Below are 23,231 nucleotides of genomic sequence, written 5' to 3'. Positions count from 1 at the left end.
CAAGAGACACACACACCCCCCGTCTGGATTCATCAGACAGATGCTGATAAATCCACTGTGGATTACAATTTAAATTACTAGCTCAAAAGCTACAACATGGTCCTTTGTAACATCAGATGACATTACAGTTAACAGGCCAGAACTAAATCTGATGACAATAACTTGGTGAAAGATGTGCATCGTTATGAATGGGGTTTTGTTTCCATTTATTCATCTCACCCTGGTTGTGTGCCATAACTCACACCCAGCAACCTCCACTGATCCTGCATGTGGCTTCTTGTTGAATTATGCTGGAGTGCAGTCTACTGTGCTGTGTTCCCTCAGCAACCGGGCAAACACACTAATCACACACATCACAGCAAACCATCTTAATACTTAATAAGAATGTTTAGATAAATCAAGCATGAATATGTACACAAAGAGAGAGAGCGAGAGAGAAGTCCCTGGTTATAAAACTAATAAAAGAAACATTGTGGAAACAAAATGTCACAATTAAATGTTAACAATGTGTATTTATTTATGCTTTTGCAATATTTGCTTAATTATAATGTTCTGGCTTTCACTCTGAACCAAAACTGCAACTTTTTCATTATCTGCCACTGTGGGTAGAAACTGTGTCACTCTTTCACTGGAGGAATTTAAAGCTGTGGTCACAGGGAACACTTGGCTCAAACTTAAGCAAACACAATCAGGCTGTGTATATATTTGTTGCGCAGACACCAGAGAAACACAGCAGAGCTACTTTAAAAATACATAAATCAGTAGTTGCGAACGTGAGTCACAGCACCCCAAAAGAGCAAAAATAATCATTCAGATTCAAAAAGATTGATCTTGGCTGCCTTCTTATTTCCACTTTGATTGAAATACTTCCAGTTTACAGACATACATCGGCTTGGGTCACAGGAAGGTATTGATTCATATTGAAGAGTCAAAAACAAAAAAAAAGGCGAGAAGCATTTTTATCTTCATTTCATTCACAGTGTTTACACATTTATTTGTCCAGACATTTTAATTTGCCTGTTATCAATCCATCCATCTTTACATTGATCTATGGTTAGCGGTCTGTTCATTGTGGAAAAAGCTGCAAGGAACCAAGCAAGCTTATGGGTTTTGTTAACCTAATTAATCAACCTAACGGGGCTGTTACCCTCAAAATACACTTGTTTGGCATTGTCTCCTCGTGTTGTGATACATATTTTCTTATCACTGTTGCTGCTGATTCTTCGTATCAGCTGTTGTTGTCCAAACGTGTGCTAAAGCCACTGCAGCAACAGCCAAATTTGACACAATTAATTCCCTGGCAGCGTCGGGGCAGCTCGAGCCACGACGAGCTGCGCGTCCTTTCTTCACATTTCAGTTTTGGTAGCGATCACTCAAAGTCCTTTATTGTATGTCACAATCTTACAATCGGTTGCCATGGTGATCTCTGGCTCCAGCTGATCTACACTGATCTGTGGGAAACCGAAGCAAGACAGAAAAGGTCAGTAGTGCAAATGGAAATATTTAACACAAATAACAGCTTCCATACAGTATGTGCGTGCTCTATATGCAACCGTATATCACCGACACGAACCACTGCATAAAGACTGGAAACTGACTGTAATTCTCAAAGGCTTTAAATGTTCTGTATTTACTGCTAATGTGCAAAAAGAGCCAATTTGCCAGATTAAAGTCTAATTTGAGGTTTGCATCACCTAATATTTGAACCAGAGACAGATGGCTGTTGGAGTTGGAGGCAGAATCCTAATCAGACATCTTGGTAGGTGTGAAATGGGGAAGTGGGACAAATTGAGTAGGCGGGGGGTCCAAGGGAGTGGGGCATTCATGTTGCTTTTTGGGGAGATCTTTTTTTTTTTCCCTTTTTTTCTTCATCTGCTATCCTTGTGAAAGTGCAAAAAGGACTTGTGAGAAGAAAAAAAAAAACAGGCCCCTCTGTGGAACTGGAGGCAGCTTTTCACAGGACTGTTGGCGGCACATATGTCTGAAGTTTTTTGCCATATGGCTGTCTGAGCTATTTCAAGTGGTAATTAAATCCTAAACATTTTAAAGCCAGAGCTGGTTGGTTTGTGTCAGCAAGTCATTTGGCAGAGAGGAGACAAAGAGAGAGGGAGATGGAGTGGAAAAACATAATTGTGCCATTGCCGTTTAATGAGTAGAATGACACATACTGAGGCAATAAGGCTAAAGTTAGATCTCAGCCCGCTAGCCTGGATGGCATCAGTGGCGGTGAATAAAGGCAATGGTGGCTCTGGGCAGATCATAACAGAGCAGGTTGAGTCTCAGAGGGCTGCGCCTCATTAGGACAGCGCTGCTGCACAGCTCAATGGGAAATGCTGGAGAGGTCAGGAGACGCTGGTCACCGACATCATTCAACCTGAGGCGTGGTATCTTTACATTTGCAGCTCTGTGTTTGCAATCAACAAAATCTCAGGACTGAGCATGAGCATCCGAGCATTAGGCAGGAGAACAAAACTGTGCCACCGCAGAGACTCAAACATTCATAATTTAGACACAAATGCTGGAACACACATCCAGCACATCGGCAATTTTAGAAGACCCAATGTAAAGCCCTGCTTAAGTCTGTTCTGTTTTATTCGATGTTGAAAAATTACAGCGGGGGAAATGATTATTTGATCTCCTGATGAACTTGTAAGTTTGCTCACTTCAAAGTAAATGAACAGTCTTTTTTATGGTATTTTCATTTTGATGCAGAGAGAATATCAATGGAAGAAATATAAAATGACCATCAGTCAGTCTCGGTTTGCAGCTCCATGCAAGATCTTGGCTCATAGGATGAGGATGATCATGAGAACGGTGATGGATCAGCCCAAAACTAAACAGGAGGAGGTTGTTGATTATCTGAAGGCAGTTGGGACCACAGTCACCAAGAACACCATTGATAACACACTACTGTTATAATGGACAGAAAAGCCAGTGAGCATCTAAGTGATTCAGAGAAGGCTTGGGAGAAAGTGCTGTGGTCAAGTCAAATCAAAATCAAGCTCTGTGGCATCAACTCAACCTTCCATCTTTGGAGGAAGAGAAATGCAGAGTATGAACAAAGAACACCATCCCCACAGTCAAGGTGGAAACATTACGCTTTGGGGCTGTTTTTCTGCATAGTTTACAAGACGACTTCCTCAGTACCGTAAAATCTTGCCTGAGATCCTCCTTCTCTCAGCCAGAACACTAAAATTGGGTCATGGATGGATCTTCCATCAGATAGACCCCAAAACATACCCCCAAGGCAACAAGCAAGTGACTGGTTGATAGTTCGTCTCTCTCAATTAAAATAAAACTACCATAAAGATCAGCCTGTTCATCTCTTTGTGAGCAAACTTACAAATTTAGCAGGGGATCAAATAATTATGTCTCCAACTGTATGCTCCTTAAGAGAAAAAGAATTGGGCATGAAGTACCTGTGACATCTGTGGAAACAAACTGATGGCAAGCGGCAGAGCCAGGCTGAAAGCAGCGAGACACACGAGACTGTGGACAGGCAGGACGAGCCGCTTTTGTCTCTGCAGGAGAGGGAGCCTGACGGGACACAGAGAAGAAGAAACAAGTCAGTTGTCAGCCATACACCCAGACCATGTGCAAAAGCAACAGGTTCTCACACACAACACAGTGCAACATAGCCTGGGCTGCATATATAGTGAACAAACATGCTGTGAGTGTATAGGGGCCAACCAGCCACACATATTAAAATAAAGGTGAATAAAAGCTGGATGATCTTGTTATATTTATAATCTTCTATTGAAAACTTTAGGTTGTGGCCAAGGTCCCAGCAACTCTGCCAAATGTGCTTAAGAAAGGAACACGACAAAGACCCCAAGACATTGACGGAGTCTCCAACCCATGAAACCTAGAATCCACTGTTCAGGTGCCAGTCAGCACAAGACCTATGCAGCACTAGGCAGGCTACTTTTCCACACATTCATCACCAAAGTTAATTCAGTGCAGTTAAGCTAAATAAACCCCGGCAAGAAAGTCATTTGTCAGGACCTGATAAAACTCACATGGATCAGCAGGTGAGCACATCAAAACATTTTGATTTCACACACACTATCAGCCGTCCACTTACAGACTCAGTCGTTCCACATGTTTAGCTTAAACAAGCCTTTAATCACCATTTATGCAGTTAAAACTGAACCGCATGAGCTTTAGCTAACATTTTGCAAAAGGTTTCAAAAATGTATTCCCATGAGCTAAAGAAAACAAATGCATGTTAATTTTTTAAGGGCACTTAATAAATCAAAAGAATGAAACATGATTTCTCCTCTCTCTCCTCGCTAACCCTCCACTAGGATAATCCCCTTCTTCACTGAGCGGGACAGCGAAGCTCAGCAGGAGCTTGAGAAAGAGCCGCTCTGTCTCTCCACCGCTAGCGACGCCTCTCCCCCTAACGAGGAGAGCTACTGCCTAATGAGGGAGCTCATTAACACATATGGCTGCCATGGTTTAATTAGGCTGCGTGCACACACACGCTCGTGCATACACACACACGTGCAGATACACACACGTGGAAAACTGCATTTTTAACAAAAAAAAAGTCAATGGGAGAAAAGTTGCAAGGTACGCGAGACGTGACAGGAACTTGGGTTCGGGCTCATGTGCAAAATTTAAAAACCTTTTTTGGTCAGGTGAGAAACCTGAAACCAACCAAAATCGGTGATATCATTTAATGTAATACTGCATTCACGGGATGTGACTACAACCTGGCTAGTGGCCATATTTTGGTCAAGGTCTTACCCAGGTTGAACTGTTTACATGGACCTGTGTCTCCCTGTTACCATGATCAAACTGGCTGTTAGACTATCCCCTGCTGACCTGTGGTGAAACACAGCACTAGATGATGATGGGGGGAAAAAACAAAAAACAGCGTTATAATCAAACTTAATATTGTTAGTCTTTCTACTTATAATCAAGTGCATTTGTATGACATGAAAAAGCAAATAAAAGCATCAGGAATTAACTCATAATCAACTACAACAGTTTTTTCCCCCTTTAATGTGGAACATGTTGAACTGTACATAGCTATGTACTAATAGAAACAATTTCTAGATTACTAAATCTAGGATATCATTTTCATATTGTTAATTTTTATTATACAAGTGTCCTAGAGATTGCCCAAAATGTGCCCAGATGTGTTCCCATTTATTAAAAATGAATTCCTGAAAGCCACACGGTTCATTTTTATTCACTCGTTCGCTTCTGCCGAGTCATCATTTGATTTATTTTGACAGGTTGGCCAGTTAGAGCAGAAAGAAGTGTGCAAACATGTGTCAACATGTGTAATACAGACTTTTCACAAATGTTACAAAAAAAGGAAAAAATAACGATGAGCATGTCTATTTTCAGCAATATTTTTGGTGTCATATTTCAATATGAAACAGCCTTAACATGGCCAGTTTTGACCATTGTGTGTTTATCTAAACAGTCTCGCTACTGCTACTGCAGGAAATATGCTATAATTTATATTATTAAATTGTTATAAATTACACCTGACTTAGAATTTAAACGCTGAAACAGTAAACCTGACTCTGAATCAGGTAACCTGGGTATCTTACACCAAATGGAAATTCCCGTTGCAGATTAATGTAGTCTGGGACTTAAATAAATAAACAGATGAAAGTCCAGAATTCACTGCACCCCCTCACAGCTACTGAAGCACATGAAGGCCAGAACCTGCAGTCACTCCCCGTGTATCTGTTCTCAGCAGTGTAATCCATCATCGAGGGGCCGCCCGGGGACGTGTCTCTGTCCCCTTGTTCTCGCTCCATTAAGAGCCAGTGAAGGCGAGCTGATGTGGAGGATGGCTGAGCAGCACCGCAGCCAACCCTCGGAGATCTACGCTCACCCCACTGCTCCTTTCTCTCTCGCTCACAGTTCAGTCATTCAGCTGCCAGGAATCCCAAACACACCTGGGCAGTCGGCCCCACCGACTGAGCCCGCCCACTCTGAGAGGTCTAGACAAGTGCTGTCAAGGATCTGCAGAGATGGCTGCATTCCTCGCTGCACCACAGGCACAGTCGCGCCATCGATCAACGGGCATCTGCATAAACACCCTTCGTCATTAAGGCGCCGTTACTGTCATCGCACACAAAGCTGAACCAGTAGAGCTGATGTGCAGTATCGAATCAGTATTAAACAACAGCGGAGCAGATAACGAGAGAATCGGAAATATTCTTTTCTTGAACAAAAATTGGACGGCTTTATAATTAATTTGTCGTAATTTAATTAGAAGACAGCAGCATCATTGAATTATTCTAACTCACGAAACTTTCACCTCCTTCATTACCGCCATAACAGCATAATTAGCCTCTTTAAAAAATAGTTTATGGAGTTTGATAAAGACAGTGATTCTCTCCATTAAGACTTAATTAAATTTGTTATTTTCCTGCTGCAAACACTACAAAAAACTATTCATATCAAAATGAAATGCATATAAAGGGATGCATTTAAAGTGCAGAGCACAACCTCACTACTTGTACAGACAACAGAGGTCAACTTCAGCAGTTGCAACAGACACAATCTACAGAAAATTAATAGCATAAAAAGCCAGAAGAGTCAACTTTCAAGTGGAAGGAAGAGATCAGTCTCCATTTGAAAGTGAATATTATATTTTCATTTGAAAGACATTGCAGGGAATTCTTTATCTGATCAGGAACAGTGTGGTTCTTCTCCTGTTTTTGTGGATATAAAAGCGATGGATCTCAACAGCACACTTTCAGACAGACGATAAAGAATCAGAAAATCTAAACATCTAAACTGCATCAACGTCTTTCTGCCTTCAGTCGACCGATACATTCACAGGATAGCTTTATTAGGTGCACCTTGCTAGTATCGGGTTGGTTCCCGTTTTGCCTTCAGAGCAGTCTTAATTCTTCATGGCAGAGATTCAACAAGACGCTGGAAACATTCCAGTTGACATGACAGCATCACACAGGTGCTGCAGTCCGAAATGCAAATATCCCATTCATATTCAAGAAGCCAGTCTGAGATGATTTGAGCTTTGGGTCATCCTGGATCCTGCTGTGGTCATAAAGGGAAGGCCATCAACAATACTGGGCTGTGTAGGCTGTGGCTTTTAAACAACGCTCAACTGGTGCTAAGTGTGTCAGGAAAACACCCTACATACCATTACACCACCACCAGCCAAACATTTATATAAGGCAGGTGGGATCCTACCATCCGAGAGCTGTAGCAGGAATTGAAATGGCAGCAGATCAGTGGTTTCTGAAATACTCAGAGTGGCCTCTGCACCATCAAGAATCACTTCTCTTAACAATTCTTTTGCTGGATTTGAACTTCTGCAGGGTGTCTTGTGTTAAACAGCAGCTGAACAGGTGGAAACACAGATAGTTACATTGGCTAAACTAAGTGGAGAAGTGTTTCTTACTTTTCCAGTGCAGACATGATCAGGGGAGGAAGCACCAGGATTGGCATGGGCATGACTACTCTGGTCAGGGCTGTCTCCAAGAGTGCCTGCATAAGAAAACATACACCAGGAATATTAAAAAATACACATAAATTTGCTTTAAATCTGGGAAACAATGCAATCATTTAAGTGTTTAAATGCACCAATACTGACGTGTGAACGCAAAACATTTACACTATAAATTATTTGCCATTTAAAAGCATTATAGTGCATATGTTGCTAAACAGCAATACCAATAACATGATCAATTTACATAATTTAATTTTAAAAAGCTGAGGACATACATGCCTGGCAGCTACTTTTGATGTCCCCACCACGTTGCCATTGTTGTCGAGCACGCTGATGCCCTCTGACAGCTCAGAGTGTCTCATGAGCACCACGTTGCAGACATTTGCACTCGCTGTGAAGACAGAAGAATATTTTTTAAGATCAAAGGGAAAAGTCCCACTGCCACTAACATACTGTCATATTTCCAGACACTGACAGATTGGGTGGGGTTTTATTTTGGCTCTGTAACTCAGCTCAGTGGATTTGAAATGAGGAAATCATGATGTTCTGGATAGAGATAGATAGAGTTTCAATTGTTAAAAAAAGCTATTTTTAAATAGCCTCTCCGTTTTGACAGGCTTAAAAGTAATCAGACTACTAACTGATAAACAGCTTTTTTATGAAGACGCCCACTGGAAAAGGGAGGTTTGATTTCCTTTTATAAGTCCTATAAGGATGAAGGACTAAACTTTGTTTGTTCTGAACTGCATGGATGGATTCAGAAGTTACACATATTCTTTTTCAAGATCTAAACGCCACATCGGTGTCCTGTGATTATTAAATATTTGCTCAAAAATAATGAAGCATCTTGGCTCTAAGGATGGTAATATCAGTCAGTGGGTCATATGGCTGGTCCACCACTTTGATGAAATTCAGAGTGACTAACCTCTGGCGCTGACTTTTCCTCTTGGATTTCTATGAGCGTGACCTTTTGTTTTCTTGTGAAATATGTTTAAAAATCTGGACTGACATTAAATTTACTACAGACCCTGATGCACTACAATAACTTTGATGAGCCTTTAACTTTTTATCATGAAGTGAAAAATCATCACTTGTCCAAAATGTTGTAATGTAAGAATCAGCATAAAACTAACTATAGAACTGGCAGCAAGGCAGCAAAACTGCAAGGACACTCAACTGCCAACAAGAAATAATAATAGTTTAACAGACAGATTGATTAAAAAAGAAACTTGAAATAACCGTACATGTTTCTTTCAAATTATATCATATAAGGCTTGAGTCATCACTTATGTTTCTTTTTTGCTAGAAAAATAGGAAATAGCTGCAGTGTGTATATGCAAACATGTGCAAATATACACAGAAATACAGTATATTAGGCAAAAACAGAGTTTGTACAATTCTAATGAGATTTAACAGTCAGTATTTGGTGTGACCTCATTTATTCTCCAACACAGGCTGAACTCTCTTAGGCACTAGCACCACTGACTGAGATGTAGCTCCAAAGCATGACAGAGCCTCCGCTGTGCTTTACAGATGGCTACAGACACTCACTGTTGTACTTTTCTCTCGATTTCCTCCGTCCACACTGACAATGACTTGAATCAGACTTAAAAATTGGCTTCATCACTCCATAAAACCTGTTGCCACCAATTTTCAGTCCAGTTCTTGTTCAGTTTGGCATACTTCAGCCTTTTCTATTTGTTTACTTTCCATAAGAACAATGACAGCCACCCTTCTTTCACTGACACATGGATCAGCTGAGGGTTGGCTGTATCACTCAGGCGCTGTGTGAACCCTTTGCTGGATTTTTTCCTATTTCTTAAGGACAGAATGTTCAGATACTGTTAATCAGCTGTAGATGTTTTTAGGCCTGCCACAGTTTCCTCAGATTTTTAAAGACACACTGCACGCCATGCTGCAATAGGCCAAGTTGTTGACTCTCTGGTAATCACCTATTACTCAAGACCGCTTTTAAAAGATATAAAGAAATGAAGTGTGGCTCAAGACTTACACAAGACTATTCTTTCAAATGAAGTAACCTATTACCTACATTAACTCAAGGGTTGGTACTAGACCTATAATACAGCTAAATCATATATTTTTACATATTTACATTAAACATCTACAACTGCATGTTATTTGCAAATTTTTGGTTACATAATAATGTTAGATGAGCAGCCTCATTGATCTACAGTCCATTTTAACACATCAGGATATGCAATTGGGTCAGAAAACACCACAGCTTAAGAAATCGCTCTTGCCCTTGTTCCCTCCTGTATGGAAAATCATCTCTTCTAAAAGAAGCTAACACACTGAACTGATATTGTTATGAAAACTCCAAACTGCCAATTACCACTGCTGAGTGTCCCTGTGGAAGACACCGAACTCCTGTTTACTCTTCTCACTCCTCAAATGAAGAACATTATTGCCATGTCACTTGTGTCAGCGTTCAGAAAACTGAAGCCGTGCCTCTGCGAGACTCTGACACACACACACACACACACACACACACACACACACACACACACACACACACACACACACACACACACACACACACACACACACACACACACACACACACACACACACACACACCAGTCAGATCACAGAAAACAGAATCACGAAGGCTGGCAGGTTGACAAACAGCAGCGTCGCTCCCCTCTGATTATTCACGAAAGCTAAAATGAACACAAATGTATGTTAATATAGATTAACCTTTCTTCTTGACTCTAATAGGAATAAGACAAACTCATTTTAGAGAGTTTAGTGGTGCTGCCCCGAGCCTTTTTAATTTAAGACAACAGCGTTCAGAGTTATCTTTACTAAGGGCCGCAGGGCTGGCGGGTCGCTTTGTGAGGGGAATTCAATTGACTGAGCAAATAACTCTTTTTACCTATAAGGGATTTTTTTTTATCCAGACCAATTAATAATAAAAAGGGACAGACAGGATTTTGGCGAGGAACAAACACGAACAAACACTACAGTTAAATAGAAACTCTTAAATACATAAATAAAAGCATTAAAGTAATTACTAAATTAAATTGATAAATGCAAAATCTGCACAGCTTAATGTTGAAATATCTGCCTGTCATTTGTAACTATTTAAAATAATTACATTTGTGTACATTTTAATCATCATCTCATAACTAGTGGTACACTCATAGAAATACATCCAAGAATTTTTTTCGTACATAATTACTTTCTAAATATCACAAATAATGACAAATAAGACAACAAATAATTAACCCCCTAAATTTCTGCCAGCGTGGCTTTCCCTCCAGTTAAGGTCTTCATAATCTAATTGAATGACAGGCCGCTGCTTGATTAGGTTATTACAAATAAATCTAGCCTTAAGTAAGCAAACAAAATCAAATGGGCGAAAATTCAAACGGCCTTTTGCTTTCGTTCGCTTCAATTAGCCATTTTAATTACCTCTTATATTGGCCTAGCAAAACAACAACAGGAACAACAATGAACAAACAGAAATCAGGTAAATGAGGCCTTGACATAGACGCCACTTTAAGGGTAATTATCCAATTTGTTTGCGGCAGCAGAGTTCTAACAAGCAGCCAATTACCAGGCAAAGGCTGCGCTGTAGAAACCTGTTGATTTAATTAGAAGAACCGCCATGGTAAGGAAAGGGGGGGGGTGGGGGGGCAGGCAAACAATTTAATTATGAGCCAGCAGCCCGGGGCATTCTGGGACACGGGTCTATACCCCTGGGTGTGATTGTGTTTGCGGGAGAGTGGCATGAAAATCAGCTTTGTGGCTGCACACACAAAGCCGGCTCTCAACACGACGGTAAGCCTGCAGAGAGGAGAGCGGACGGAGGGGAGCAGCGTGAAACAAAAATCGCTCTATTTAGCTTTCATACAGGGAATTATTGTGATCACGAAACAGCTCAAATAAAAAGGCATGATATATCAAGAGCAAGGAAAAGAAAACAATCAGCTTGTGTGTGCGTTTTTTTAAATATACCTTTTAATAGCAATTATTGCAGAGCTGTTAGCCAAAGGCATTTCATTTTTTTCTATAAAATCCACAATTGTTTTTATTATTAGTATTACTAGAAAATATCCAAGCTATGACCTTTAATTTACTTTAAATGTCCATCATAATAAAGTCCTAGGCTTAACCCCTCTCTATCCCATGAGAAGCTCGCCTGACTTTTTACATTTTTATTTAACTTACCCACTGCTGGGAAGGGGATGAACCTCTGCACCAAAAGCCTGGTGGTTGGGCTGAAGCGGCTCGCTCTCTGGATTAAAACGTTTAACCCAACCTGGAGATGTACGAGACACAGATGATATGATCAGACACTGTGTGTTTGAAAAGCCAACACAGAAAATTTGGAATTCAGAGCTCTTTCTTTCAAAGGGGATGAGAAGAGCACGAGAACAGCCACCACCAGGCTCAGACATAAAAGCATCAGAAAAAGGATCACTGGGAGAAAGTGGACTAAAATTATGGGCAATGTGTTTAAACATTTGATGAACGTAACTTTGCAGTGTTTTAACGTTTCAGATTGGTGCATTCAAAAGGCTATATGCGCTCAAATAACACACCACCACACCACTTCATCCTCCTGCTCCCTCTAGCCCTGCGAGGGGTTGTCACCAGAGCGGACGTTTAATTGGAGCGCGCCTGCCCCCCTCCAGGGATGTCGTACCAAACTCCAGACACCCCGCAATTTCTTTCTGTGCTTGCTGCCATTGTCAAGCCTGAGGGCATCAGCCGGATGAACACCCAGCAGGACCAGTAATTGGCTTGGTTGGAGCTCCTTGTCCACACTAAGGGTTGTGTCAGGCAGGTGTGTGAACGGGTATTACGCCCCTATGACATTTTATTCTGTGATGACATAGAGGTAAGAAGAGAGGTTCAAGTGATTGGGGTATTATGAAATCTGCTTTTTTATAGTTATGTTGATATCCACCTTATTTGAAATTTGCCATTTTGTATATTTGGTGTTTAACTCAAGAAGTAATGCGGTGAAAGACCACATGCTGAAACTGCACAGAAGCCCAGATTTTCTTGTTTAGTGTCTAGTCTAGTTTCTTCGTTTAGTGGACGTAACAGACAAATTAAGAAATAACCAGCAAAAGAAAAAAAAAAGTCTGATTGGACATTTTTTTTCCATCTGTGGGCAATGAAGGAAGTTATATTTGCAGTAGACAAAGACCTGCTTCTATACATTGTTCCTAGTTTCAGTAAATATCAGTTAACCTAATGGATCCTTAGGTGTTGAATGAGACAGATATCACTATCTGGCGATTTTCAAAGTCCTATATAACGGCCGATGTAAACATAGATTTTTTTCAGACACACAGCACGTACACAGATCCCCCAAATAGTTGTTAACGAGCCTTTACTAGTCCTTACAATGCAGTAAAAATAATCTTTTTTAATGTGACAACAAATCATGGATTTCTCATTTACGTTACTTGGATCAGCTGGCTGTTGGGTTTTTGGTGTTCCAAACATTTGTTGCCAGAAGGGAAGTTGCACTGCTCTGGTGGAAAAACTATCCAACATCAACACTCATGCCAAGGTTGAAGTCTTTACTTTTTTTGGTTTTTCCTTTATCAGTCAACACAAGTCAACACAAGATTTGCCAGGACTTACAGCAATGGACACTGCACTGGTAACAGCCCCAAGGTATCCCTGCAGGAACTTGGAAGCTGGAGCTGGCTAAAGTGGCAGCAAACAAGAGGAGACAACATTATAAAAGCACTTTAGCTGAGCAACAAAAAAAGGCATTTGTAATGGGTGTAGTAATGGGCCAGCTGGGATACCATGCAGGTACAGTACCTTGGAGGCATTGCGGTTGCTGTAGTTAACACAGGCATTGTGACTTTGGTTCAACCACTGCAATACAAAGGAGAGGAAAGTGAAAAGTATAGTAAGATGTAATAAACTGCAATAATAATAAGTTTCATTCAAGGTGATTCTCCTGTGCATTTAAAATAAGCCAAAAGAAACTTATTTTTGACTATCTGTTATCATCTTAACCTACAGGCTCAGCCACTGGCTCTCTCAAGCATACGAGCAGAGTCAGTGACAGAAGAGACTCCATTATTTAAACAGTGGCAGCCTCTGTCTCACACCAGCCGGATTTCTTATAATTAATTCTTAATTTATTCTATTCATTATTGTTCCTGCTTTTTTAAAGCATTTTCCATTAATCCCACAGCTTTACAACTGATCATTCTTAGTTTTATCTAAACAAAATCATTAACATGGCAAAACATGATTAATAATGATTTATAATAATGGATGGTAATATATTGTCACATAAATAGTTAACACTTAGCTCATTAGTTGTTTGTCTTGAGGCCCTATCTACAGCATATGTGCCATCTTTACAAAGTGAAGTAATTTAGAAAACCAAACTTGTACTACGCCAGAGATGAATTTCGAAGAAATACCTGCCAGAAGACGGTAGATGCAAGTGTTTGATTAGGTAGGAGGAGGCCAACAACCTGCAAAAAAATAAAAAATATAAGAAAGAAAGGAAAATTTAAAAGGACTATGAGCCTTATATTGATAAACTATTATTATTTGGTACTGTATGAGTGTGTGCTGTGGAAGAACAGAGTTTATGAAAACCACTCTTACCACTGGTGTGCCAAACGGGATAAAACCTGGTAAAAGATGATCAGTATTACCACTCTTACAATTTTGCCTCTACCCTTTTTCTCAGATTTACTATAAATCTATTCTTTTGTGCACAAATGTCCAAGCCCTTCAAAAAACACTGTTCTCTTCTTTCTAACTTTGGATCATGAAACCAATTCGTATTGGTCTGACATTCATGTGGTATGTTGGTCCTAACATGTTAATTGCTTCTGTCCTTTCCTTCTTTTCTTTGTTCTCACTTCCACTACGGTCATCCTACAAAAAAGGGTGCTTTCAAACTGAACCAAAGTGCTAGCATTTGCTTCTTCACAAACCCCAAGTAGATCTCTGTCACCACAGCAGAGAGGTTTTAATCAGCGCCCAGCTGAGCGTGACCTTTTCCAGGCCTGAGACAACCTGAAGAGCCCTGTTGAGCCATGACAGTTTCTAAGGTGAAGAACGCCTCCATATTGGACCACTTAAAAGCCCCGAGATTTCCCTCCACCCCAAAGTTTCCACTCTTAGATACGCTACCTGACATCCGAAAAGGCATGAGGATCTTCTCCCCTGTGTCGGGGTGGATGATGGCCTGTAATAAGTGCATAATGATAACAATCAGACAGTAATGAGCACAGAATGATTTGGGTTAAGTCAGTTCATATGACTTTTAAACAGAGTATTGCTGTGAAAATAACTAAAGTTTAATTTTAATAAATTTAAAATTTAATTTTAACTTGCATATATGAAAACCACAGAGAGAATGGTTTCAAATCAATAGATTAACCAGTTATTGGTAATCTACTTATTTATTTACATCAATCATTTCATTATATTTCAGGAACACTTAATAGGACTTGGGGAGGTTTTGAAAAATAACCTTACTTCTTTGACAAATGGAACAGTTTGACATGTTTGCTAAAAAGAAAAGTAATTCAACAAAAATTGTTTGTTATCTTCACAAATAACAAATAGTGACTGAGTTGTCACTTACAGTATGATAAAGCTTTAAAGCAAGCCAAGAGTATTCACCACAGAAAAAGCTCCCTTTAAGAAGCTAAACATGCTAATGCTAATGTAAAATACTTGGAATAACAATGCTGATGCATAGAAAGTACGACACACCAGTGTCATTACCAATTGTGGGGTGCCGTAGAAAAACCTAACCCTAACACTTAACACAATTTGTACAACAAATCTAATTTCTGTTATGGTTTTGGGTAGCAAGCCATTTTTAGCATGTTAGCATGCTACCAACTTTATGTTAAAACACAAAGTAAAGTTGAACCAGGCAGCTTTCATGGACTGTTAAGTGATGTCTAGTGAATGAAATTTATCCTGCGGACTGTCTGCACACACTGTCAGCTGAATGTATGAACTGGTTGCAGCTCCATCCAAAGGTTTAATAGACTCACCCGAAACAGGGCGCAAATTTTAACAGCAGTCTATTCAACTAGACTTAGGTACGGGGCATTTTCAAGGTTTACCTTCTCATCTACCACACAAGAAAGCATTTGATCAGTTTCAGATTCATTCTACAACAAAAGCTCAAGAACACCATCAAAGTGATAAAGAACCGCAAGAATGACCGGCAACATTAGGTGAGGCCACCATAGAGCCGTGATTCCAGTGTCACTGAGTGAATCTTGGATGACATAAAGAGACAGAAGCAGACAAAAAGAATTATGGCACGTTTTTCTGGACAAATGGGTTTTCTAAAGTTAGTTAAATGGTTTTAAATGGATTGTGTGATGTTTTTTTGTCAATTCTACTCAAATTTTCAAGCAAGGACACGAGACATTATCCCGTCAGTTTGTTATTCCCACTGTTACAAAGCAGATAAGACAGATGGATGTGTCTTTCCCCCACTGCCTTAACAGTGATCAAATCTGCAGATTGGAAAAGAACGAAAGCGATTACACTGCTTCCTCAGGCTCATGGCACCAAGCTTCGACTTGTAAAAGACCACATAAGTACATGTGATAGATATACCACTATGATGGCTGAATATAGAGTTTCCTCTTAGTCTTGAATGAACTTGGGATGCAGTAAGAAAAATCTGGAGACTAGTTTAAACTACAATGATCTAACAAACTACACAAAGAGTTTTCCGTCTTTGACACTCAGCAAAGAGTATAAACCTTAGAAGTACATAAATAAGGCAAGCACCATGCTGAAGGATAGGTCAGTTTTGGTCAGTTTTGTCAGTTGACAACCCTGAAACCCTGCAAGAGCACCAACTGTTGCACGTTCTCATACAAAAACAAACCTGGACGTAAGCCAGCCTTCAGTGTTCACATGGAGCCCAGTTTGAGCCGGATTTGGTTTCATTCCTGCAGAGTGTGAAATAGTTTATGTAGACTGAACCGCATATCCTACACATGAAATGGAAGCAATAGCAACCATAATGATAAAAGACGAGTTACTTACTTAAGATTTGTCTTACCAGCCCTGTATACACACATTAAACCTGAACTAAAGACAAGTTTATGTCGACAAGATACATACTTTAACATAAAGTCCACTGCATCCCATATGTGGTTTTGAAAATTAGTTCTAAAGATGACAGGACACTTTTGGTTCATCTGTATTTAGAGCGTTTGATTAGATCCTTAAATACACATTTTAGTGTCGAGTTCAATATGAACAAAAACTGAGATGTGACGGCTTTTAATTTTTAATTTTCCAATGAAAATGCACATTTCAAATAACTAAGGTGGATGGGGGGAAGTCATAAGATTTAAACAGCATCTAAATCAAAGAAATACCAAACAAAGTACAACACTAATTTCACAGTGCTGACATTGCACTTAAAAATACATCCATTAAATAATTCATCAATTCATTACATTAATTAGGTTTTATTTAGGTGAGGCATAAATATCAAATATATAAATCTCTGGCAGTGTTGCACGTTGGCAGTTTGTAAATAGATATCAAAACTTTAAATAATTTTCTCCCACTTTAACCGGCTGCACCTGTAGTTCAACGACTGTCAGCCGTCTTGCAGAGCTGGCACTTCCAGCTAATTAGCACTGGAGGTAAAACCACTCGCCTGCTTCAGTGTCTAATTTTAATGTAGTTACTTCAACATGGAAGCCTTTTTTAATGTTGTTTTTGTACACTCTTCGGTATATTTGCGGTATAAGCACGTAACACCAGTCAAACCTTACCCGCTTCAAATGACGTTACTTTTTTTGGAGTGTTTCACTTAGACCGGACTCAATAATGACATGATATAGAGATGGATCATATTTCATCAGCTTCTCTTAATAGACAAAGTAAGCAAAAACGGAGAAATCTTACCTGCTTTATTTTCTGGGCTTGCCAAAGCTGTAAAATAAAATAAATAAGAAAAAGTAGAAAGTCTTTCAATGCTTCTGTGTTTAACGGGGATAGTTTGTCTGTAAAGTACAATATAGTTTACAAATGTAATATGTAAAAGAAAATTAAATAAAAAATTACATTAAAAAATGATAAAATTTCAATTATTATATTTTGCAATTATTAACAGGACCTCACGGTTAATAATATTGTTGAAATTAAATGAATTGAAATGACTAAATTTGGTTTATTTTTACAATTAAAATTGTTTGTAGTACATCAGCTATCGCAAAAGCAGTAGACATGAAAAGAACAGATATTTCAAATTTAAATATTTCATCTGAACGTTTAAAAAATTAAAAATATTGATTGTAAATACCTCCTTAGGTAAAATAGAAGGTTAAGTATATTCACAGAGAAATTACTGTACAACAAATAACGAATAAGTTGCTTCAACAGTGTAAATAAAATCTAATTATTAAAATGTTGCAACAATATAAACCTTGTTCATACCATAAATATTTCCCTGGCACATACATTAAAGCAGCCATTTTTGATTTAGCATTCAAAGGCCTGTTAGTGCCTGCAGTGCACAGATAATCCACTCAAGGGCAGAAGACACATGTCAGATTGCATAGAAGAGGCTTTTCAGAAAGGTTTGCAGCGTCTTTCAGATGCTGAATTCTCACAAACTCACGTTGATGTGAGTTTTCAGCTCAAGCTGACGCATATTTACCTGAGCATCCGTCACTCCCAGAGGCAGAGTTCCTTGCTTGAAATGGTCAAGCAGCTCGACGCACTCCCGCAGCCGTTTCTGATGTGACGGAACATGAAAGTCAATAAAATGTGAAACCAAGTCTGGCCACTCTCGCCTGAAGGTCTATGTCAGCTTAGATGTGTATTTGCCCTCCTGCTATTTAAGTCTAGGCCTCAATGTGTGATAATTATGTTTTACTAAAACTTCCGTGCTGATTTTCATGTGACAAATGAGTTCCTTAAAAGGTAATGAGGAGCTTACTGTGGTGTGATCATTGTCTAATATGGAGGAAAATACAAGGTCATGAGGACCAATTTGTTCTAATGAGCTCGCCATCTGTGTGTATATGTGTGTTCACGTTTCTGTAATTGTGCGTGTCAGTGTTAGCCGTGCACTTTTTTTTTTTACTGTATGCACAGGAGGTCATGTGTGCGTGCGACCGAAGGCAAATCAGGGCTGTCCCTGTTCCACTGTCTGCATTAGGGGCAAGTTGAGGCGATGCCTGGCCCAGCGAGGTGTCATGTGTATCAGTGTGTGTGTGTGGGTGAGTGTCTAAGCATATGCACTTTCCACCCCTCCCAGCAGCCCCATATGTCCACACCTCATCACATCCCGGGAGGTACTGCAGCTATTAGTGTCACCAAAGAACCCACTAACAGCTTCATTACCCAGAGCACTAGAGCTGTGATGGCTCCATGAGCAAAATTACTACAACACAACCAAGAACTGTGGAAATGTTGCAATGAGCAGAGCAGCCTAACATTTACAGAGAATATCCTGTAACCTAAAGGTGGCACATTTGCTGGCAGTAGCTGAGAATCCTTCATTTTAAGAAAACCTTTGAGGTTTTCTTCCTTTTCTCCACCACCTCCTTCAGTAAATGTTGGCTAATGTTGAAGCCCACAAGTTTATAGCCCAGCTAGGAAACCACTGCGGTTATATAAAACCTGACTTCTCTAGAGATCACCATCACAGATCATCTGATGGAGTTTAATATCAGTTGTATGCAGATATTGTGATACTGTGGCTAACTTGGGTAATAAGCAGCCCCCATAGGATGCATGTGATCCATGTAACAAATCCAAAGGTTTGTTTACCTCTGTCACAAAGAGTGTGCTGGGGTCAATCACGTCCAAGAAGTGCCTGAACCGGCCAAAAAACGTGTTCTGAGAGACAAACGAAATGCACATTCGTTCATTCATATACAAAGCAATTGTTAGCAATATTGTTTTTTATTTAAAGACCAAACATTAAACTGCAGATGGAACTTTAAATATATAATCAGTGAAAAAAAATCCTGATCTGGAATGTATAAGTTCAGAAAGTCCAACTTTCCACCCAGTCTGCATATAAATTGTTGATCAAATATATGCAGCCAAATCATGATTATGAATCGAGAGCCATGGAGATTCCAGCTGTCGCCCAGTAAACAGCAATATTACCGCTCGCCAGCTGTTTAAACACGCCAGGTGGAGCCTCCTCATTAATGCCAGAGACAAACTGTTTCCTATCTGCATCTTTTGCACACCCGAAACTACTCACACCGTTTTGCAATTAATTCTAATAATGAGGGTGCCAGAAATACCTTTCGAGCATTTATTCATAACCGAGCATAAGGAATAATTTAGGGGAATCAGCAGCGCGCCACGCAGCCTCGAAAGCCTCGAAAGCCTCCTATCCCTCCCTAACTGGAGTTTAATTACACTAACTGCTAATTTGGACGAAAATCTGGTATCTGACTCACTGCTGTGCCTCGTGACTTCCTGAACATATGGATGGTTTGTACAAACATGGCACGGGGGAAAAGTTGTTAAATCTGGTACATTCAATTACTCACCAGTGCCACTCCAGTTTGACCAGTTTACGAGTCGATACTCGAGTGTAATAGAGGGGACTTGTCTCAGCTTTACTGTAAGGGTAACAGGGGCTTAATCTTATCATTATGTTGTATCAGATCCTAATTTATGAACACGCAGCCTTTTGAGTTGGTTTCCACATTTCAGCTTCGGCTGAAATTCCACTTTCAAACTTAACAGTTTTTATAAAAGAAAATTCAAAAAAATATCTCCATATAATAATTTCACAGGATCAAAAAGGGGAATGCTGGAAATTCAATTTTTCCACAGTTCATGCCATACCGTTATACCGGAGTACAGATGGAGACTTATAACACCTAGCCATTACAGAAGGCTAAACCTCCCCAACTTAGACCAATAGAGTTGGAGTTAAGAAATGCAAATCACCTCAGTGATGGTTAAAAACACTATGAAAGCACAGAAATTAGAGCTTATATTAGGCTTTGGTCTTTTTCAAGCCATTCTCATAAACCCTACAGTAAATTCCCAGCAAACCATTGCTTTCTAAAATACTCAGACCAGCTCACCTGGCACTCAAATCACCGTTCGTCCTCATTCTGAAAATTAGTTTATGAGCACAGAGACCATGCCTACATGCCAAAATGCATGTGGGCTAATCACATATTTGTGTTGACAAGCAGTTGGACAGGTGTACCTAATAAAGAGGCTAGTGAGTGTATACATCTTATATCTTATGTTCTTCTTTTTAATTTTTACTGACTCAATATTTTAGTGTATAAAAATACCATATATTGCTGTAAATGTATATTTATAGCAGACTAAAAAGTGTATTAGGTTCACACAATAAATCTTCATTTTCTGTTAAAACTTTACTGATTCACCTGGGCGATGGTTTTTGTTACATGTGGCTTGTGGTGCTGAACCGCTATACCCCATATAGAGAGCTGTTTATGACATTTATCTCATTTATCTAAATGAGGCATATAAAAAGTCAGACACCAAAAGAAGGTTGTACAGTTCAAACTGATAAAGTAATAAACATTTCTCTGAAAGAGCCTCGAAGGTGCAGGATTGTGCGTATTCGCTTTAGGAGGGCACTAGGGTTGAAATATAAAAGACTAAAATAAGATGGAATAAAAACATATCTCGTGGGGTACCTGTATGATAACAGCTGACCTGTATATTTTCTGTTCGCACATACGGTGAGGGTCAAAAAGCATTTGAACAACGACACAGTATTTTGCAGTTTTAGCTCTGTGTGCCTCCACAGTGGATTTTAAATCAAGCAATCAAGGAACTATTTAACAATTACAGATATTTTTAAGAAGCTAAAAGCTTGTTGGATCAACATAATTTGAAATAAAATGACTGTTTTTAATACTCGGATGAAAATCCTTTGCAGTCAGTGACTGTCTGAAGTCTAGAATCCACGGCCATTAACAAATGCTGCGTTTCCTCCCTTGAGATGATCTCCCGGGCCTTCCCTGCAGCCACTGTGGGTCTCTCTGTCGTCAGTTTTATCTTCAATAAGTGAAAAGCATGCTCTGCTGGGTTGAGATAAGGTGACTGACTCGACCATTGAAAATTATTCAGTGTCTCTGACTTGCTGCTTTCGATGATTTTCTGCACTGTAAATCGCTTTCTGATCAGTTTTGCAGCATTTGAGCTGAATGGGAGCACAGAGTATATCCCTGTACACTTCACATTTCATCCTGCTACTTTTATCAGCAGTCATATCATCAGTAAACACTAGTGACCCGGTTCCTCTGGCAAGCATACAAGACCATGCCATAACATTGCCTCCACCCTGTTTGACAGATAATGAGGCATGTTTATCTCCTTCTCCATACTTTTCCCTCCCTGCACACTGTAGTACAAATTCATCTTGGTTTCACCTGTACAATGATTGACACCAACCACTGAACAAGTTATGTTTTCTAAACCCTTTAAATAGAAGCTGGAAGCCTTGACCTTAATCACATCTTGATTTTAAGTCAAGAGGCTAAACAACAAAAAACTGCGTCGCTGTCCAAACATTTATGGACCTAGCTGTATATTACAGATTTTTACAAGTTTACCTTTGCTCTTGTGATGCGTTCACTGCCCAACTACACCTACAGCCTTTGGGATACAGCTTTAAAAGTCACAAGGTTTCACCTAAAGTTATGGTATGACTTTCATTTCAAAAGCGCAATAAGATATGATATGATATAATGATCCTGATATGGGTTTAAGAATCTGCCTGCGGGACACCGCATGTAACCACACACACGCATAAACACGCTGACACGGTGAGTGGGTGTGGTCTGTTTGACACGCAAATTATGTCCAAAAAGTATATTTTGTTACAAGTGTATCTGTTTATGATCAGATAAAAACTGCAAGTACCTGGTCGAAACGAGACTTGCCATACTGGAAGGGCGGATATTCAGACATGCTGCTTCAAATCACCGCCAGCCCTCTTCTTCTCTGAGATTATTAAATGTTGTTTATTTCTTTCTCACCCTCCAACTAACTCTTACAGCTGTGGGACTGCCGTTCAACAGTCAGCTGGCCAGGTTGCATTGTTGGAAATGTAGTTTTTCCGGTCAGCTTCGCTCTGACAGGATGTGGCTTTAACCCCCTTACAGGGTGACTACATTTCCCAGAAGAGCTTGCATTGTTTTCGCCTCTTTTAAAACGGGAGGTTAATGTTGAAAGACCTGCACTGGGTTTGGAGTACAACAGTTAAAAAGAGAAATGCTCTTGGTGAGTGCAAGCTTGCTTGAGCTTATAGAGGATTACATAGCCCCCTAGTGGTGGTTCTGAGGAGCAAACAGTAGCAGCTTGCATCATACAAATGTGCAACAGGGTAACCCAGCAGGAGTTGGGTTTGGTTTGTAAATTTGAGTTCAAAGTATATGATGTCATGACGCACATGGTTTTTAGAAATTATGCATGCTTAAAATTGTTGATGACTATGCAGTATTCAGAAGAATATCAGTCCTGGAGGTGTGTAAGAGCATGTTCAAAGGATAATAAAACTGTAGGAAAAGATTCAAATAGGATATAAAAAATGTCATTGTTAATAGTGAAGAGGACTAACGACTTCAGTGTTCTGGTGTAAAGGCTACTAGAGGCATTGTGAAATCTCCAATAAGACTTCAGCCCCATCTTTTCAGTGTTTTTAAAGGTGGAACTAATAAAGCCATGACAAATGGGTGAAATCATGTGTATAATATGAGCCCAGTCACTGTCGATGAAAGGTTCCCAAAAGACAGAGTTCAAC

At 39.7% G+C, this 23,231-nt stretch overlaps 1 protein-coding gene across 3 annotated transcripts; it reads right to left on the bottom strand.

Annotated features, from left to right (window-relative positions):
• Nucleotides 1–492: 492 nt before the first annotated feature.
• Nucleotides 493–22,518, bottom strand: sfxn5a (sideroflexin 5a). 3 transcript variants are annotated; one of them, XM_031742073.2, is made up of 14 exons: nucleotides 22,352–22,518; nucleotides 19,244–19,312; nucleotides 18,126–18,203; nucleotides 17,372–17,398; nucleotides 14,603–14,657; nucleotides 14,069–14,094; nucleotides 13,879–13,932; nucleotides 13,262–13,318; nucleotides 13,076–13,141; nucleotides 11,645–11,735; nucleotides 7,726–7,841; nucleotides 7,403–7,488; nucleotides 3,420–3,537; nucleotides 493–1,451 (listed from the first exon to the last, which is right to left on the bottom strand). In XM_031742073.2, exons 1-14 carry the CDS (start codon nucleotides 22,397–22,399, stop codon nucleotides 1,374–1,376), a joined length of 969 nt encoding a protein of 322 aa, XP_031597933.1. In that variant the 5' UTR covers nucleotides 22,400–22,518; the 3' UTR covers nucleotides 493–1,373. The 3 variants fall into 3 exon arrangements, with proteins under 3 accessions (XP_031597933.1, XP_031597935.1, XP_039459282.1); XM_031742075.2 differs by lacking the exons at nucleotides 14,069–14,094; nucleotides 22,352–22,518 and adding an exon at nucleotides 16,335–16,398 and having other exon boundaries at nucleotides 19,244–19,262; XM_039603348.1 differs by lacking the exons at nucleotides 19,244–19,312; nucleotides 22,352–22,518 and adding an exon at nucleotides 16,335–16,398 and having other exon boundaries at nucleotides 18,126–18,151.
• Nucleotides 22,519–23,231: the final 713 nt, after the last annotated feature.

The sequence above is a fragment of the Oreochromis aureus genome, linkage group 19 (assembly GCF_013358895.1).
Source record: "Oreochromis aureus strain Israel breed Guangdong linkage group 19, ZZ_aureus, whole genome shotgun sequence".
Taxonomy (NCBI): domain Eukaryota; kingdom Metazoa; phylum Chordata; class Actinopteri; order Cichliformes; family Cichlidae; genus Oreochromis; species Oreochromis aureus.
Note: the sequence above shows the minus strand (reverse complement) of the source record. Positions and strands in the feature narration are given on the sequence as shown.